The sequence below is a fragment of the Panicum virgatum genome, chromosome 4K, assembly GCF_016808335.1.
Source record: "Panicum virgatum strain AP13 chromosome 4K, P.virgatum_v5, whole genome shotgun sequence".
In the NCBI taxonomy this organism is placed as follows: Eukaryota; Viridiplantae; Streptophyta; class Magnoliopsida; order Poales; family Poaceae; genus Panicum; species Panicum virgatum.
In genome coordinates this window covers 34,949,605-34,970,144 of record NC_053139.1, presented here as the reverse complement: position 1 = coordinate 34,970,144, position 20,540 = coordinate 34,949,605, and the positions used below count along the sequence as shown (strand labels likewise).

Genomic DNA, 20,540 nt, shown 5'->3' with positions numbered 1-20,540 from the left:
TTTCAGACCCGTGATGTTTTTATTGCTCTTCGCTTATGTAAATGTTCTGGTCGAAAGAAACTCGCAGCGTAGCATCGCGGACCCATATCAGCGGCTCTTTAGTTCACTCTCACTCACGTGCTGAATGGGAGCCATTGGATGCATGAGCTGAGAATGTGAAATCCCCTCATTACAGAATGTGATGTAAGCTTCAAAGTAGTGTGGTTTCCTAAAACTGAGCTTGTCGACGGTAAGTAATAGCCCTTTTTTTATGTAAGCATTTGTAAATTGATGACATCAACCATAAATCATCAATTTTTATTGTTGTTGTTAAGCATAAAGCATTTGGAAATAATAGCCCACTTTTATATCATCCATCAAAAGTTTCGATTGCCTGTTACAATCTCTGGGCATGAAGTCCAATTTCCACCTCCTCAGTTCATGAGGCAGTAATTCAAAATCTTAACACAAAGGAAACTGAATTTACTGTAAATTCGAAATTCAAAGCTATGCACTAAAATTATTTCCACACGAGTGACATGGAATTCCTACGATGCTCTTCCTTTCCAGCTTTCTCATTTACAGTGAACATAAAGTTAATGGCTCATTTGATCCTCTATACTGATGCTAGCCTAATACGAAAAGCACCACACAAACATTTATGCTCACGATCTTTAGGTACAGAAGAATGTGAAGAATGTCAACTCATTAAAGACCAAACAAAATCACACAAACCTGTGTAGTGGATGACGAGTCTCGTGGGGGCCTGCGGCGGCGCTGCTACTGCTTTGCGCCTACGGCAGGGTCGGCAGTCGGGGGCTGGGCAAGACATCGGGGGCGGCGGGCTCGGCGGCCGGGCGATGGCGCGATGGGCAAGGCATCGGGGGCACCGGGCTCGGCGGTCGGGGACGACGCGACGGGAAGATGTCGGGGGCGTCGTGCTTGGCGGCCGCAGGACAGCCAAGCCATCAGGGGAGAACGAGAACTATCAGGCTGCCAGCGGGTCCCACAAGTTTGCAGGGCGAAATTTGAGAGGTCTACTGGAGTTGAGCTCTGATTTAGACCCTCAATTTTTACAGATGGGCTCCTATTTGGAGAAATAGAGGGCTGATTTTGAGAGGCCCACTGGAGATGCTCTAAGTACATCAACCACCGGGAGCAGGGTGCTGCATCCAACATCGGATCGGATCCTACAAAACAGAAGTAGAATCCGAATTAGCAGACCGTTTACAGACTTAATCAGTAACCAATTACTAAACGATCAAATAGGAAGGCCGACGATACTAATACACAAGACACGACCATTATGGTCCAATCCACAGGCACACTGCTCGCTGCTGGAGGACAGTACCAACTACCAACAGTTCCAGTGCCGCTAAGATAGAGTAGCTGCTGAGTGCTGATTGCTGAACGGTCTGCGATCATGGTGACCAAGGGCTCGGCGAACCCAGGTAGCCAATCTGCTGCACCAGCTCCTCCACCTCCTCGTCGCCCATCTCCCCCCACGGCTCGGCCGCCTCCGCGGCGGCCGCAGCCGCGACGAGCTCCTCCACCGCGGCATCGATCTCCACCTGCTCCTCCCCGAGCAGCTCGTACCATATCATGTCCGTGGCGGTAGCGGCGCTGTTGGAGCCCTGGCTCGCCGCCGCCGTGGTCGGGACGGGCGCCGCCTCGACCTCGGCGCCCGCCGCAAGCGCTAGCTCCTCGAAGGCGAGGACGTCCGGCGCGGCCGCGGCAGCGGCGTCGAACAGCCGCCGCTTCCTGCCAGCCCCCACGGGCGGCGCGGCGTGGCTGCGGCGCGCCAGCAGGCCGTCCAGGAAACCCGGGCTCCCCACGGCGCGCGCCAGGAAGGCCGTGCACTGCTCCTGCCGGCTTTCCGTGCCCCGCAGGCGGCGCTCCATGTCCAGCAGCTGCGCGCGCGCTTCCTGCTGCCCGCGCCGCAGCCGCGCCAGCGCCTCCTGGTCCCGCCGCAGCCTCTCGCAGCCGCCGCCGCTCCCGCTCGCGCCGGTCTTATTCGCGCCCGATGACGCCGCGGACCCTCCTCCCGCGGCGCCGTGCCGACGGCGGATGTTGGCGAGGAGGTGGCGCTGGCCGGCGAGGAAGTCGGCGTGCGCAAACTCCCACCTGTCCGGGCTCACCTTGCGGAATCCCTGCACCGCATTATCGCGTGCACAGGTACGAGAAGAACACAGCAATGAGCAAATAGAATCAGCAAAATGATTTGATTAGCAAAAGAACAGTAACACTAACATTTGGAGAGGGGTAATTACGAACTGTAAATGCGATTAAATACTGACGTAGGTGTTGAGCTGGCGGAGGAAGGTGGAGAAGTTGGCGTGCTTGAAGCGGCGCGGGAGGAGCCCCGCCGCCAAGGCGTGCGGGTCCCACACCACGAAGCTGTTCCGCGCCGCGCCCCACGACACCACGCCGTCCGTCGCCGGGTCCTCCACCAGCTCGAATGTCTTCGCCAGGAACGGCGGAACCTGAGACGCCGGCGGCGGCGTCCTCCAGGGCTCCGGCGCCGGCGCCGCGGCTGCTCGCCCGCCGGCGTCGCCGTCGGCGTCCAGCACCACCACCACTTCGTCGTCCTCCCGCTCCTCCTGCTTGACCGTCACGGCCGCGGGGTGCTCCATCCGGCGGAGTTCGCTGCGTCGGGCAGGCGGCGGGTGCGCGGGTCGGTGCTCTGGCGGGAGACATGCTGGGCGGTGTCCTGGACTCCTGGTACTTATAGGGAACGGGTGTCGGGTGGAACGTTCTGGAAAGTACGAGAAGGAAGGGATGGTGGAGCAGGAGCTGCGTCGGATATTTTGGTTGGAACTTGGAAGCTTCTCAGGGGCGCTAGAGCTCGCGGGACGCCGGGGCCGCGAGATAGGCTTTGGGAAGAATGGTAGCGCTTGTGAATAGTAACAAACTTTAACTATTAATTATAATGTCAAATAAAGTCAGTTTACAAAACTAACTTCAGAACCCCGTGCTAATGGCCCTGAAGAATCTAATGAGATATTTGACTACGCGATTAGAGGATGATTACTGTAGCATCACTATAGCTAATTACTGATTAATTACTGTCATTAGATTCGTCGCGAAAAGTTACACTCATCCCTAAAAATATTTTGCAAATATATTTCATTTAGTGCTTCATGTATGCAAGATTCTTTTTTCGGGATGTGTGTGCTAGAATTCTAGCATTGCCAAAAGGCCATAGTTTTGCGGCCGCCGTGGCGCGTCGCGCGATCATTGGATTTGAATTTTTTTTTCTCTTCTCCTTTGGGGATCGTTTGATTTGATTGATGGGGATGGGAGTGGCCACCCTTATCAGTCAGGATTTTTTTACCGACCGGTCCAATCAAAGCTCCATCCTCCAATTTCGATTTACCGGATTAGTTTGGTCGGTTATCGGTTGAAACCGGATAAATTCAAATTTCAAACTAAGATGCCAATTCAAACGGTTTCTGCTGGTAAACCGACCGGTTTGTTCAGTAAACCGGTCCGGTTTGACCAGTAACCGGTCTGTTGAAAAAAAAACCGACTTTAGTTCAAAATTTGAATGTTTGTATAACATGTTTTAGCCTAAATGAACCCTCCAATCCTCTTTTGTACTACTTTTACATTAATACAATGTATAACATTGTTTATATTGTATTTGTATACTTTGTATGCATGTTTTTTTATTTAACTTCAAATACCCGCAAAGTATACTAAATGAACGAATATTTGAAAAAATTTAACACTATTAGATTCGTCGCAACTTGAAGTATTTTTTGAAATTTTTAATTTTTTTATTTAAATTTGTATTTTAAATTTGGCCCGATTTGTAACCGTCTGGTACCGAAACCGGCCCGGACCGATTTGACCGGTTAGCGCGGTAACCGACCGGTTCCGGTCGGTTAGAAAAACCCTGTGCCAGTCCGCCAGAATCATTTGGATCTGGTTGGTTTTGGACGTGAGCTGGCTGGCCTCGATCGGGAGCTGGTATTAGGTGGTGCTAATCGGGCCCATCTTAATGCGATCCAGAGCGATCCGGCCCAAACGGATGGCCGCCGGTCCGATATGGCGATGGGGTGCGCTGCAGCTGCAGCATCGTGAGTTGTGGAGACGCAAAAAATATTTTTAGTTTTGCACCTTTGGTTTGATCGATGGACAAATCTTGCAATATTTTTGTATGGCGCGAGAAGTTTTCAGCGTCCAGAAACTTAGGACCATCTAGATCTTCTAGTAGTAATGGTCGAAACTGCTAAACTGTAGCACTAACCCATCCAAATAAGAGCGATAGTAGGATAATGCTGAATTTTAACTAAAACTTGAAAATTTTAGCATGGCATATTAATATAGTTGTGTTAACTTAATTTGAACAGATAAAAAAATTTAGGCAGACACGAAAGCAACCAGCACACGTTATTACTCCTTGAAGTTCTATGGTGTATAGAGCTAAAATGAAACAATACATTATACATATAATCGAGCTGCCGGGACTGTTATTGCGTTGAAGCAACGACGGGAAGAAAACGAAAGAGAAATAAAGTAGATGCAAACACATCTCAACTCGATCCCTTCTAGCACTTTGCAATGGTTCTTGAATTGGAAAGTGAGTAAATGGGTGACGCTTCAACTCGATCACTTTTTGGCGGAGAATTGCTATGGCCTTGTATGCCACTTCTTGAATTGCCATCTCAATTGAAGTTTCATGAGCTGAAATGTTATGAGCTTCCGTGACCTCTTCCACAAAGCGTCTTGGCATAAACACGATGGCAACATAGTCCACCATGCCCGGCCCAAGTCCCCTCGCAAAGACCGAATACTCCGGCCTCCGCGAGAAGTTGCCTCTCCAAAACATCTCGGCAAGGAGGGAAGAAAAGCCTTCCGCCTCTGAAAGTGATCGGGTGCTCTAGCCTAAGAGGGGGAGGGTGTGAATTAGGCTCTCTAAAATACTAACCTATGGCTCCAACTAGTTTGCACAAAAACTAAAACTAAAACAAGCTATTTAGATGTGCAACTATGGTTCTTCTAGTGTGAAACCTTCATCCCAAAAAGAGTTTAGCAACCTATAGCCAATCATATCAAGATACTACTCTATGAAAGTAAAGGCACAAAAATTACAATATGAAATGCGGAAGCTTGAATAATGGATGAGAGGAAGCAAACTCTCAACACGAGGATTTAACCCGTCGTTCGGATTGCCACAAAGGCGCTCCTACATCCACGTTGTTGAAGCACTCACGAAGAGTATTGCTTCCCGGCAATCAAGTCTCTTCCGTGAACACAATCACGGCCACTAAGGAGCTTCTCCACAAAGGGTGGGGTCTCCACGTCCTCCGCACAAAGTCGTCGACGCCGCTCCACACCAAGCCGGAGGGTCGAAGACGTGCCGGCGAGCCACCAAGACTCCAAGGAGGCCGGCGCACCGAAATACAAGTATGATTCACTCTAGAACCAGCCACAAGACACAACACCTTGCTCTCACACTCTCTAAAGAGCTAATCCTAGCACTAACACTCACAAAGCTTGTGCTAAGCCTAAGAATTTGAACTATTTGCACTTGGATGGCTTGGAGGTGTTCTTGGATGTGTATGAGGCTTCTAGGAACTCCAGCAAACTCAAATGACCCGGGGTGAGACATATATATAGTCCAACAAGTCCATAAAGCCGTTGCTCAAACGGCTAACTGAAATCAGCATACCATCGGTTGAACCAATGCCTCTGTATGAGGTAGCGTCGGTTTAACCGGTCTCTCTCAGACCGAAAGTAGCCGTTGAGTTTCTGACGCACTGTCTGCTGTTGACTCAGTACCATCGGTTAAACCGATGCTTAGCCATCGGTTAAACCAGTAACATTGGACCAAATACATAGCCGTTGCACTCTTCTCTTCTTGCTGACATCATTGCACCGATGCTATACTCCAATGGAGCATCGGTTCTTCCGGTGCTGAAGGCTTGGCTTCTGGGCACTTGACATCGTCTCTGGACAATAGTATTTGATTGCACCGATGTCTATCTTTGACCCGTCGGTTAAGCCGGTGCTACTGAATTTTCCTCACTTGGCTCAGTATGCACGATCAAATGCACCGATGCAAGGGCGTCGGTGTATCCGGCAACCATCGGATGCACCGATGGTGGGGCATCGGTTTAACCGGTGCAGCTGACTCTGCGTCTTCTCGTTCAATTCATCGCGGCGATCATTTGGATCCTTGAAATATATTCTATCTCTGAATTTTCACTATTCTTTGGCACCTCTACGACTGATTGGACTTGTCATCTTGATGGTGGATTAGACATAGTGTCTTGACGATAGATTGAACATTGCGTCTTGATGATGAATTAGACGTGTTGAATCATATTCATGCGACCTAAAAATCCTACAAGTGTGATCTCACAAACTCGTTAGTCCCATTGATTATGTTGTCACTCAATCACCAAAATCACAAACAATGGCCTAGATAGGGCCATGTTCCTTACAGCCTCCTCAGCCTAAGTCACCATGACCAATTGGCCTAAGTTCCCGTTCATCTATCATGAGCAAGACAAGATAAGTTAATGAACATACTTAGGATATTTAATGTGCAGCCCAAAATAAAAAAATAGCTCTATGGAAGATAAGAGATATATACACAATAGAAGAAATATAGCCTTAAGAAAAATAAAAATTTTACAAGTACTTGATTATTAGTGATCACTATTTTGTTCCTAAACGTGCCTCACACCAAAAGTTTAGTGATAACCATGCATGAAATGTAATCATATCTCTGATGCCACGCTGTGAGAAACCGTCCAAATTATCTCAACTAAACCGGGTTATCATCCATTGATTAACCCAACTTAAGCGAAATAATCCTGGTAGTCCCCGGTATGCGCTTCGAGCATCGCCCAAAAACAACTCGCATACCATTTGTTCACATCATAGCAACCATCACAAGGATATATGAGAGCAGAAAATTTAAACTTTGATTACAAGTCTTTATTATTTTACAAAAACTCATGAACTTAACTATAACCTAGGTAACCATACATGCATATTTTCAGCAATTAAACTTTCTTTACAAACTAAGATGTATCCTTGATTTAAGTGGATATCCTATCATGTTTCTCTTAGTTCTCAGAGCTAAAATGCAGCGGAAAATTAGAGAGCATTAAGTAGCAATAATGATGTCCTTGCCCAAGATACTATTTGCATAAGTTTTGAGCAACTTTCACCATCTTTCCACATTGCCGACTCCGGCGGGATGAACGTGGCCATCACTCCTTAGAAGAAAACCTGCAAAACAACTTAACGGCAACACCGTAAGTACATTTCGTACTTGCAAGGCTTATCCATAATACTATATATTTGGTGGATGCATGAGGCTTGTCAAATTTTAACATTTATATATAAAAAATGCGAGCATAATTGATCAAGTGAATAAGCAAAAGACATGCCTCTAATATTTCTATACCAAGTATCGATACAATTACATAAGTAAAATGATCATGTAATCATGAGCTCAATCTTCCATAAGCCTTTCACGAGACTCTAAGTTAAAGTCCAAGTACAGGAGCGTGCTCAATGACCAAGAGCGCGGCTATTGCAATAAACTAAAACCCTGCAGAGGTGTACAACTTTTCTCGCACGAGAACAAGACCAACGACCATACCCACGGCCAAGGATAAGTGTTGATTCATGCCTCAACCTTTCACACAAACACAACCGGCTATGATCGAACGGCCGGGAAGGACAAGTGCACTGGAACCGCCGATCACATTCCATCACAACTCGCATCGAATCCGATCAAGGCAAGGTGTGACTCATGCTAGTTAGCTTACCGTCCCATTATTAAACATGTGGTTTGTATGGAAAAGTGCTCAAGTATCACAGCGATAACAACCGGTCCTTAACCAATCCAAGCAAGACTAACCATTTGGATTCCTCTCCCAACATGATCCTACCATTCTTGCTCAAGTCCGAATCATCATTCTTAGTTGCTCCATTTTTATCCATCGTCGACTAATCATGTAAAATTAATCAACATCCTATAGCTCGCGAGTGATGGTGACCTTGCCATCTCTCGACTTTTACCGTAAGCTAAGCATGGCTAAGCAAATTAATTCAAGAAGCCTAAACATGCATACTTCACCTAGTATAAGTTATTCTAGAGCTGGAAGGGAAAACATGCCAAGTGAGTTCTACACATGTCACATGAACTAGGTGGGGTTAAGCCCATGCACAAGCAATACTTTATAATAGCAAATTAAGATTCAAAAGTAGGATTTGAAATACATAGGTGCCTGCCTTGATTCACAATGGAAGTATCGTCTCTCACGATCTCCGGCTCAACCTCCTCTTGCTTCGGCGTCATGGTCTCTACACGAGTGCAATGATGCTTGATAAATAATTATGCCATGAATGATTGCAATGCTATGAAAATGATATGAGAAAGTTTGTGTTAACTATGCTAAAAGAGGCTAGAAATATAGTATAGGCATAGGTAAATGCAAGGCAATTCAACAACTAAAAGTGGGTTGTGCTCTATGGGCGCCTGGATACTCTGGATATGTGTTCGGATAGTCTGGACAGTTAAAGCCCGGAAACTCCGGGTTTAGGTTGCTAGCCTGTATACTCCAGGTATAGCCCGGGATACTCCAGGTTTTTCTGCGTTTCTCTATGTAGAAAAGGGAAAACGACCATTGCTGGTGATTCCGGCCACGGTTTGGGGTGGGGTTTGTTCTAGAGGTTGTTGGGAGTGTGGGGAGTCTATCTTGGTAGCTAAAACGTGCATGCATGAGGGTTTCAAAGATCTAGGTCACCCATGGTGAAAATGCTCTAGAGGGCTCTTCATGGCTGCCAAATCTAGGGCATTGGTGATGGATCGGGGAGGGGATGAGCTCACCGGCAAGGAGTGGAACACCGGCAAAGACTTCAAGATGGTGTGGAGGGCTTGGTGAAGCTCGAGGTTGTCCTTCTTGCTTGAAGCTTGAGGAAGAGGAAGAAGAAGATGGAGGTGAAGCTTGGGAAAGCTCCTAGCTCCAAGAAGGAAGAGGAAGTAGAGGTGGTGCAGCTCATCAGTGTCATTCTCCGGCGTCCTCCGGCGAGGCGGGTGCTTCAATGGTGGAGGAGAGGGTGAAGCTCCTCCATGGCTTGGAGTAGAGAGAGTGTGTGTGAGAGAGAGAGTTGTGGAGGGTGCCCTGGTGTAGGTAAGGCTCGGGCTGACGCGTGGGCCTGAGTGGGGGCACGTGGCGCTAAGTTTCTGCGCATTTGACACGCACCTGTCCTGCCAAGCCTGGAAACTCCGGGTATAAGCCCGGAAACTCCGGGTTTAGGTTGCTAGCCCGGAAACTCCGGGTATAGGCCCAGAAACTCCGAGTTCAACCGGATAACCCTTCCTTGAAATTATTTGATGATGCATATGATGTCATGATGAACCTATAATTATTCTAGGGATGTTACACCAATAGAATTTAGACAATAGTTCAGCAAGTGAATATACGTGGATAAATATCTTGAGTGCGCTCCAGCAAAACTAGGCTCGAGGTCTACGTGGGCGATGTTGAAAAGTTAGACAATTGTATGATTAAATTCTAAATGAAATAAATTATGAACATAACAAGATCTGGCATGAACAGCTCTATCATATTAGCAACCAAATATAACATAATTATGTTCTCAGAAAACATGATTAATGAAATAATTAGATCATGACGCACTTACTTAGATTTTACATATGAAGATCACCAGCGGTGCAGACAGGGTGATGGTGGTGTTGCGGATGGAGCACAGCAAATAGCGTTGAAGACGACGGTATGCCGCAACACATAACTTGGACGGAGGACGAGCCGTGGTGAGAATCTTTGAGCAGCTGTACTAGCCTGCTAGGCACTTTCGAAAAAATCGTATTCGCCCTCTCCCGGTGCAGGATCGCAAGGACGAAAGTTCCAAAGAGCTGCTCTCCCACTCCTCCTTGGTGCACGGCGGCGCTCGGGATATGGAACCATTATATATCGCAATTATGATGTACACCAGGCTGCAAATGAGCTTTTTATCAAAGTTGCAACTGACCTCGCATCTATTTGGTGGGAGATAATCTTGGAGGCGTGTCAGGTGGTTGTGCACATTATGAATGAGCTGTGCGCATATGAGTGTAGAGCAGATACACGATATATATACACACATTAGTATAGTGCCTTTATTACGGGTAATAGACCTATGTAATATCATCAATTTTGTGTCCGTTCACTTCAAATATAGGTCGTGCTGTGATTGTGAGAGATTGATGGGATCATGTACACCATGGCTGCACGCACAAGATCACCATTACAGTAGCATGACAACTTCACCATGTTTGCTTTCAACAGCAACTTGGCTCCAACAACCTCGACATGCTCTACATCAACCTCTTCCCATATAGTTTGGAATAATGAGCCCAAACTCTGCACAGGTCTATCACTTAGTGTGTTTTTGAGTGTCCCCCTGGCCTCCTCCTTTCAAGGCTATTGGAGGTATTGGTGGTGTGGCTGATTTTATGCCACAAGCAAAAAAATCAGCAAGAGCTTGAGTCGAGGATGACTCAAATGCAAAAAGGGGATGATGATATGGACATTCCTGCAATAGATACAACCACACCTATGGGACAACAAGCTGACATGACTAGAGATCAAGCTTACATGCTTAATTATCAGGTAAATTCATTCTTAAGTTCTTGTCCATTATATTTAGACAATGGAAACGTGCGTGCTCTTTTTTTTCTTAGGAATGATGGACATGATAAGAACGGAATAGGATCTGCATGGTCTGGATTCGACCACGACATCATTTGCGGAGCAAAAGGAGCTGCTCGTTCCGTTTCAGACCTTCCGCATGGCAGCAATGAATGAGGAGCAAATGGAGTTTCTCGTTCCATTTTTTACCTTCCACGCAGCAGCAATGGAGGAGGGGCTTTTGGAGCACTTCATTCTGTTTTCGACCTTTCGCGCAGCAGAAACAGAGGAGGAGCGGACGGAGCTGTTCGTCCCGTTTCGGACCTCCCACACAACAGAAATTTCCATCAAGCGTAACTCTTCCCTCCGGACGTGGATTGAGGCCCATGAATACTCGTTGGAAAGCACTTGAAGTCTACTTTCAGACGGATCCAACCTCATCATTTGGTTCTTCCAGAGCTAAGAATAATCGCCAAAATGACGGTCGGACTTCCAAACATGAGTTGAGTCACTTGTACCTCATCCAGCCCACTAGGGGCCTATTCTAATTTAGGGTTTTGACCTAAGTACCCTTCTGGATGCTCTCCCACCTATATAAATAAGTAGCAGCCACCATGAAGCACTCGGGTTTTGTTTTGTTGTAAGTTTAGCTTCTGCTACTTCCTGGTGAGCCCATGTGTTGATTAGACCACCCATTTGCTTGATTAAGAACCCCCAAACTTGTGTGTATCGGATTCATCCTTGGGGCAAGGTCTGTGTGTTATTTCCTTGTCCACTTGTTGTTACTTGTTCTTCGATTTGCTTGCAGGTTCAAGGTTGTTCTTGGCACATCAAGAACAACACAAATCGGAGGCGGTGTAACTACTACTAAGGCGCAGTGCAGCTCTTGTGGTGTTGTAGTCGGGCAGCACAACGTCGATCCTCCTCAAATCGAGTTATCCCCCACTCTCATCGAAAGATCAGGAACAAACCCTAATGAGTTTCGTCAGAGACATTGATTGTCTGTGTTCCGATTGGAATTCCGATTGTTTCACTACTACATAGATGCCCTTTTATCCCGGTTTCCAACCCCTTCTTGTCCCGGTTGTAGCAACCGGGACTACAAAGCCGGGACTAAAGGTCTTAGGTTTTAGTCTCGGTTGCTATAACTTGGACCAAAGGGTTCCGTGACGTAAAATTTTTTTTTGCACTCAGTGGGAATTAAACCCAAGATCTCTTGCCTCGCACACAACTTTCTTACCATCTCACCTATGTAGCACATGTGACTCTGTATGGGATGTCTTCTTTTTTGTACTGACCCATAAAGAGCCCTTTGGTCCGGGTTGGTACCACCAACCAGGATTAAATGGTTCTTTGGTCCCGGGTGGTATCACCAACTCGGTGAAGGGTTGAGTCTTTAGTCCCGGTTGGACCAACCGGGACTAAAAGTCCCTTTTGTCCCCTAGCCGTTGGAACCGGGACTAATGTCCACATTAGTCCCGGGTTCAAAACCGGCTGGGGCAAATGTAAAGGATGAAAGGCTATTTCTATAGTAGTGCTTTGTTCGGATTCCGATTAGAATTCTGATTGATTTGTTCGGATTCCGATTAGAATTCCGATTGATGGACCAAGACAAGATTATTTGCTTTATATACATAGCAAAGTTTTAATTCAAAATATGCCATGCGTACGGACAGACCTTGCTCGGCGCGCGGATGCAATGTACCGTTCGTGGCCGAGCTCGGAGGAGCCGCCACATGTTCATTCCGCACCCTTAATCAAATGGTCCGAAGACGCACACGCGGTGCCTTGGGTGCAAAGGCATGCATGTATTTTAAAAAATATTTCCAGAGGACGTGAAGAGGGAAGGCTGGAAGGTTCCACCTTCCACTAACCTGAAGTCAGGCTTGCTGTGCCGTCGAGAGATGGGCGACGATAGATATGGCAGCAGGCCGGCGAATGAGTTAGGCCATGTTTGGTTCTCAAAAGTCCCTGAGCTAATTTTAATCTCTGAGCTAAAACAAAAAGTCTCTTCCTGTTTGGTTTGAGATACAAAAAGTCCCAATGAGGTGCAGAAAAGACCAAATTACCCCTGCATGCATGGGTCCAGCTCCACCCCTCCTCCTAGACCTCACCAAACACAAGCCGTCCACCGGGTGAGGCATTTTGTCGAACACAATGGCGGCCCCGTCACACCCATGCTTCACAACAGTGGCGGCGATCAGCCATGCCATGGGGACGAGCCCGGCCGCCCACGCGCCGGCGGGCGGCGCCACCCGCGCGTCTCCGTATGAGGGTGGCGGCCAAGCCCGCGTCCATCTGACGCGACAGGAGGAGATGGGGAGGCCGGACGCGGAGGGCGCGCGCCGCGGTGGAGAAGCACCGAGGCCAAGGGCGCCAGCGCACGCGGCGCGCAGGCCGCGGCGGAGAAGGCCCGAGAGGCCACGGGGACTACAGCCATGGCGGACGCACGGCTCGCGGCGCCGGGATCTGCGGGCGCGGGCGAGGTGGGTGCGTGGTCGAGGTGGGATGCGTGGGCAGCGGGTGGGCGGTTGCGGGTGGATCTGCAGGCACGGCTGGAGCGGGGTCGCCGGTGGTGGGATTGCGTGGCCGGCGTTGCCGGCGGCCCTTGCGCGGGTGGTGCAGCCGACAGCCCTTGCCCGGGTGCACGGCTCGCCTCAGCTCGGAGGCCATGGCGTGCCTCCCTCCACGGCCCGAGCTCGAGGCCCGCCATGGCCGCCGCCGCCATGGCCTCCGAGCTCGAGAAGGAGGCCGGCCGAGCTCCGCCGCCGCAGATCCACTCGAGGCCGACCGGAACAGCGCCGGAACGAGGGAGGGGGAGGGAGCCGGCCGAGCTCGGAGCACCATGGAGGGGAAGGGAGCGCCGGCGAGGGAGGGGAAGGGAGCTCCGCGGGGCGCCATGGCCACGGGCCTGAGCTCGGAGCGCCGCCGTTGCCGCTGGACCAGCGTGGATCTGCGGGCGCGGCAGGCACGAGCGGGTGGAGCGTGGTCGCCGGCGGCGGCCCTTGCGCCGGCGGCGCGGACTGGGAGAGGGGAGTGGGAGGGGGGCACTGGGAGCGGGAGGGTCACGGGGCCTTGCGGCGCGGGGTGGGGGGTCAGGCTGAGCTGGGAATCGTGCGTGGACTAGGGGCAGGGTGGAATAAGTCCCAAAAAGCACCTCTCGAGGGACTTCTCAAGATTTAGTCCCCAACAGACTTTTAGCCCCAAAAAGTCTCTCCCGTTTGGCTGTTTAGTCCCAAAAGTCCTAGAGACTTATGCAAAAGTCCCTCAAACCAAACAGGGTTTTAGATGTGTTAGGCCACCAAGACGCCATGCATGGTTCAGCTATCCCCATCCGACCCATCCCAAATATAATTGACCGAATCACGCTAATGGTTATCGGTAGCCAGCCCTCAGCTGTCAGCTCCCATCCCTGCAGGAATTCCCGTCCCTACTAGTGGGATAATACAAATGGACACTTCTACGGGAGAGGGGTCTCCAAATAAACTTCCATCGAGACCCCTCTCCTCCACATCATCGCTGGTTAAAAAAAACGAGGTTCGTGTTTTCCTTCCTCTCTCGTCTTCTCCGCCCGACTTCTCACGCCTCGCCGCCCCTCCGCCCCCGCCCCCGCCACCAACCTCCCCCTCGCCGGCATGGCCCGACGCCAGCGAGGCCCGCCCGGGTCCAACCCCTTACCCTTCTCCTTCCCCCTTTCCCATCCCGGCCACCTCTACTCTGCCTCCCTTCGGCCCGCCGCCGACCACCCCCTCGCCGGCGTCGCCTCCGATGCCGGCGAGGACCGCCAGGGTCAAACCCCTTCCCCTCCCCCTCCCCCTCTCCTCCCCTCCCCCATCCCGGCCACCTCCACCGCTTGCCCCGCCGCGGACCCCGCCCACCGGTTGTCCACCACCACCCGGCCGGCGGCACCATCGCCGCCGACCTCGCCGCCCACAACCCCCCTCCTCCGTCGGCCCGGCCGCCGCCCACGGCCATCCCTCTAAGGCCCGCCAGTCATGGAGCTCTCCCCCCAATCCCAACCCCAGAAACCCTAGAACCCTAACCCCGCCCACCTCCGCCGCCACCCCGGCCGGCGGCGACCCCGCCGCCGACCGCCCCACCCACCTCCCGCCCATCCCGTCTCCGGAGAAGAAGATGTAGTAGAGTTACTTTTTCTCTCCGTTTTGTTACTTTCTGTGTGTATTTCATAATGTAACAAGAGGGCTCTCCAGTTAGTGCTAAATGGAGAGGGCTCTGCGTGTAGCAAGTGGGAATACAAATATAAATATAAATATGCTTTGCGTCGTTATTGTCAAGTTAAAGAGGAAAGTGACAGTCAGATATTCGATCCACCGCGTTCGTTTCGTGTCGTCGAGAGTCAAAAGCGAACGGTTTTATTTGTGACGTGTTATTGTGTATCCAGGGACAGCAAATCACTTCAATTTCGTCGTTAGGGTGAGCGACTGTATACAGAAATTATACATCGCAGTATACAATGACACTTCGAGTTAAGGTTGAGTTAGAGTTGTCTAAATAAACAAGACGTGCATCAAATTAATAAATCGCTCGATGGCTTTGAAGCCGCTGCACATGCATGGCTTTGTTACCTGGACACGTCATGACATACGCTTTCTTGACAACCATGGCATGTCTGTCTACATTCGTTCCCTTGTCATTTATTCGCGCGCTCCCCAAAACCCCACCCAACAGGCCAACATACATCGACTAAGTCAAACTCATCCAAGCGCTTCCTTTCCTAGCTATATAAGTAGAAGCATCCCGTACCCGATCTATCGAAGAAGAAGCCTCGCAACCAAAACCAACAAGGCCAGAACGACAAGCGCGGCATCACCGGAACACGCTAACGTGCATGAGATAGAGCCATGGTGAAGAAGCCTTCCGCCCTCCCCAGGCCCTTCCTCTCCCTTCGCCGCCTCCTCCGGCGAAGCATCTCCGGGCGGCAACGGCATCACTACCGCCGCGCCACGTCGTCGTCGGCGACGGGGATTATTAGGGCGGCTCCGGCACAAGACAAGCTGAGAGACCAGACGGTGCTGGTCGACGTGGAGGGATGGCTCCTGCGCTCGCCGCTCGCCGCCTTTCCCTACTTCATGGCCGTCGCCGTCGAGGCCGGCAGCTTCCTCCGCGGCCTCCTCCTGCTGCTGGCGTACCCGGCCCTGTGCCTCCTGGCCTTCGTCGGCCTCGACCTGCGTCTCGAGGCCATGGCCACGGTGTCCCTCTTCGGGCTGAGGGAGAGAGAGGTGGCCAGGGTCTCCAAGGCGGTGCTGCCCAAGTTCTTCCTGGAGGACGTGACCGTGGAAGGCTGGAGGCTTTTGAGAAGGCGGGCACCGTCGTCGCGGTGGCCGCGGCGCTCCCGAGGGCCATGGTGGAGGGCTTCCTCAAGGAGTACCTCGGCGTCCATGCCGTCGTCGGGCGGGAGGTCGCCGTGGCAGCTGGCTGTTACGTTGGTTTCCTGGAGGGGGGGCACGCGGGCGTGGAGAGGGTTGGAGCCTTCCTCGAGGAAATGGAGGAGACGAGGAGCAAAGGTGATGGAGCTGTTGTGGGGCTGCTTGGCGCAGTCGGCAGGCCTGTGCACCGCGTGGCCTCGCGCTATTGCAAGGTGATGAGCCTTTATTAATTACTTTACTCCACGTATATAGATATAGTTTTGTTGTGCAAAAAGGTTATATATGCAAGAACTAACTCTGCTGCATAATAACCTTGTAATAAACGATAAAACGAGAGCTCGCTCTGAAAATACGATGATAAACATTAGGTACAGTACGGTAGCTAGAAGAAATGTCTTCTTTGGACTTACTGTAGCTACATGCTAGAGGAATATAATTGCACATTTGTATGTGTGATTATTAAGCTATACCGCGCGCCAGTTAATTCCATGATAACAATTTTTAAGCCCATGATATGAAGACTAACTAATATTAAAACTCAAGTGATTGACTCAGACTAATAAGTATGCAGAAAACATTTTTTTTAATAATCATCGTCGTTGTATTAAGTCCAAAGAACCATTGCGTGAGTGCAGGTGAATTGCCTGCGCCATCCCTCCCCAAGAGAAGCCGGCGGATTGCCAATCAACCATTGGCCAATATTGCTTCGTCCAAGAGAGCTGAGGTGTTACTCAGGCAGCGTTTTGATGGTGTCCCTGCGCAGGACGAGCCCTCAGAACCAGCAAAGAAGATGGTTGCTGAGTATTTTGATGCTAACTTTAGCGTCAAATACTTGGAGGCAGCTAGAGAGCTCTTCCCTTCCCTGCAGAATGGGACGCTTTCGCAACTCCAGCTGGCTGCATATAGGGATGATTGAGTAGTAGTAGCTCTTCTGCTTCTCTACCCCTTTTAGGTTGATTTATGTTTGATGTAAATCACAACCGCGTGCTCTAGTATGTTGCGTGAGTGCTAGTCGCTCCGCGTCGTTGTAAGAAACTCTGTTTTTCATCATCTTCTTAATACAATGAGAAAAAAAATCATCGTCGTAATTTGTGAGTTGAGGTTTTACTGATATTGTGAAAAAAAAATAGATGGAATGTTCCATATTACTCCATTCCAAATTATAAGACATCCCAAGAATCTTGGAGAGTCAAAGCAATCTCAAGTTTGATCAAGATTATAGAGTAAAGATTTATGATATCAACTTGATGTACTATGAAAATATAACTAACAAAGAATTTAATGGTACTTAGTTTATATAATAAATAGAGTAAATTGCACCCATCATGCATCAACTTGTGTGGTTGTATCACTTTAGTCCAACAAATTATAAAATACACAAGCCGATGCATGAACTTGTCAAAAGTGTGCATCTACTGTCACACATACATCACATAGCGTATTTAGGTCACAAACATTAATGTGGAGAAGAGGGAGGACCATAACGCAAATATGTATTCCCCTTTAATCGGTGGCCTTCAAATGATCCGAGTAAAACATCTGGAGAGCATGGTCTTCAATTTGATGAACGAGGTTTGTACCTTTTTACTTGCACTAACTCATTTTTAATAGTGCAGAAGTGAATGCGAGTAGTATCTAATTTATTTCTGCTACAGAATATGTTAAGCGCCAACTCAAGGCAGGCACCCAGGCCATTACGAGTCTTTTTTGTTTTTTTAAATAATATCCTTTTTTTATCGTGTGATTGTTATGGATCAGACTTGAATCTCTAGTTTGTCACTAGTTTTTGTTCGGACTACAATATTCTTGTTTATTTTTTTTCAACTCATTGTGCATTTGCTTATAATATTCTAGGCCTCGAGAATTCAAAACATTAAATTTTGATGTCACACTATCAAGAGTGGCAAAAAAAGCAAACAACAGATATATGATCATGTGTAACAAGCGATCGATGGATCGAACTGGATAGCGCGAGCATCATCACATGGCGGAGACCAACATCAGCAAAGAGATATTTGCATTAGGACCCTCCCTCTTCTCCACATTAAAACTTGTGACCTAAATACGCTCTGTGGTGTACGTGTGACCGTAGATGCACACTTTTGACAAGTTCATGCATCTATTCGTGTGTTTTACAATTTGTTGGATTAAAGTGATACCACCGCACAAGTTGGTGTATGATGGGTGCAATTCACTCTAATAAATGTCATTATTCTATTATATAAATTTGGTCAAATATAAAAAATGTTGACTCTCCAAGATTGTTGGAATGTCTTATAATTTGAAACGGAGGGAGTAGCATCTATCTATAATATAATAGTGGGAATAATGGATCATTAAACTATGATTTTAATTATGAGTATGGACTGCATAGTGTGTATAATATATTGAGTATATATTATGATGGGAACAAAACCAATTAATAAGTTATCTATTATCAATAAATCATAACTTCAATTTAGTAATAAGAAAAGTAGAAACCTCCTCTTACAATAGTGTGAAATGCTCATAGAAGTATGGTGACATCCAAGGCGTAAACCTTGGTGGATGCTTATACACATGACCAACCTTTTTTGGCCAATCTAAATGGGAGTATCATAGGAGTGTTATGAGCATTAAATATCATGCCACATCATCAAATTTGCTGACATTGCAGAGTCATGTATAAGGAAAGAAGAGGAGAAGTTTCATGAGATGAGAGCTGAGTGTTATTACCATGACACTTTAGAATATTTTTAAGTATTTTTCTAGATAAATAAGAAAAGGTGCACAATCTCGACGAATTACACTCCAGCAAATTACTACTATACCCTTTATTCCTAGGTGGTCTCTAGGGAGCCCTTTATTGAATATTAGAATTTTGAGGACTATTGTTGGAGTTGAAGTATAAATTTGAAATAAAAAATAGAGACAGCCCCATTTATAAGCCTCAAATAACCAAGCAAACACCCCCTTAGCCTCGCCCAAGTTTAGGCGTAAGCTTGGATTCGCTGAAGTATCAGGGCCGTGTCTCACACACGCATGTCCAGATGTCCTTACACATCCGGACAACGATTACCTCCGGCTGAAGTTAGGTGGCAACGATTACCAACCAATATTCCTGTGCCGTGTGGAGTTAATGTAAGTTAGATTTTCAAGCAAAGAATGTATATACTCGTCGCCGCAGTTCCTCTTAATTAAAAAAGTTAATGGTACATCTATTAATAATATCGCCACACCTGGAACATTATATTCTAGTATTATTCGAAAGTTAACAAATTCCAGCCCTCTCAAGTCTTAGATGATGAGTCAGGTGAAAACGGAAATCTTTCTTCAATCGATGTACTAATAATCCACAATGATGGTCTGGTTACAGGAGACCTATGTCCTAAGCGAAGCCGACAAGAAGGCGTGGCAGCCATTGCCGAGGGACAAGCACCCCACCAAGTTGGTTTTCCACGACGGCCGCCTCGCCTTCAGGCCGACCTTCTTCGCCGCGCTCGCCATGTACACCTACCTCCCCTTGGGAATCATCCTCGCCGCCCTACGCTGCCTCGCATTTGGCATGCTACCCTACCGCGTCCCCGTCCCGCTGACCGCGGTCACCGGCATGCGCTCCCGCCTCGTCGCCGGCCCGTCCCCGGACCCGGACGCCGCCGCCTGCAGCCGAGAGAAGAACAAGCTGCTGGCAGCAGGTGGGCGCCTCTGCGTCTGCAACCACCGCACCCTCCTCGACCCGATCGCGGTCGCCGCCGGCCTGAACAGGCCCGTGGCGGCGGTGACGTACAGCGTGAGCCCGGTCTCGGAGCTGCTCGCGCCCATCCGCACGGCGCGGCTGACGCGGGACCGGGACGAGGACCGCCGGCGCATGGAGGCGCTGCTGGCGCGCGGCGACCTCGTGGTGTGCCCCGATGGCACGACGTGCCGCGAGCCCTACCTGCTCCGGTTCAGCCCGCTGTTCGCCGAGCTCGCCGGCGAGGTGGCCCCCGTCGCCCTCGACACCCGCGTCGACATGTTCTACGGCACGTCCACCAAGCCCGGGGCCAAGTGGCTCGACCCCTTGTACTTCATGATGAACTCGCCGGAGTACCGCGTCGAGTTCCTGGAGCGCGTGGCCACCGCCCCGGCGGCGGAAGGCGACGAGGCTGCGGGCGGACATGGCCACAGCATCCGAGCGGCCAACCGGCCGGGTGCAGCGCGTGCTTGGCGAGGCACTAGGATTCGAGCTCACCGGGCTCACCAGGAAGGACAAGTACATGATGCTGGCTGGGAATGAAGGTGTCGTGTCAGGGGGCGCCAAGAAGTAGGTGTACACGTTGTTTATGGAGTAGTGCGGGAACATGCATGTTATTATATTATTTGTGCAGTTACTAATGCGTGATTAAGAGTGTGTATATATTCTTTATTTATTTATTTTCTCCTTTTCTTCTTAAACATAAGTCAGTTTGTCTGCATATGTGGATACACACGCTCTCTCTCTCTAGTATATATGTGTGGAAATTCTTGTACATGTTGAAAATAAATAAAGAAGAAA

General features: G+C 49.2%; 1 protein-coding gene and 1 pseudogene across 1 annotated transcript; one reads left to right on the top strand and one right to left on the bottom strand.

Annotated features, from left to right (window-relative positions):
* Positions 1-1,020: 1,020 nt before the first annotated feature.
* LOC120704884 (putative heat stress transcription factor A-6a) lies at positions 1,021-2,794 on the bottom strand. The gene is made up of 2 exons (XM_039989423.1): positions 2,277-2,794; positions 1,021-2,129 (listed from the first exon to the last, which is right to left on the bottom strand). The coding sequence occupies exons 1-2, from the start codon at positions 2,610-2,612 to the stop codon at positions 1,401-1,403; spliced, it is 1,065 nt and encodes a 354-aa protein (XP_039845357.1). The 5' UTR covers positions 2,613-2,794; the 3' UTR covers positions 1,021-1,400.
* Positions 2,795-15,502: 12,708 nt separating this feature from the next.
* LOC120702168 lies at positions 15,503-20,494 on the top strand (annotated as a pseudogene).
* The last annotated feature ends 46 nt before the right edge of the window (positions 20,495-20,540 follow it).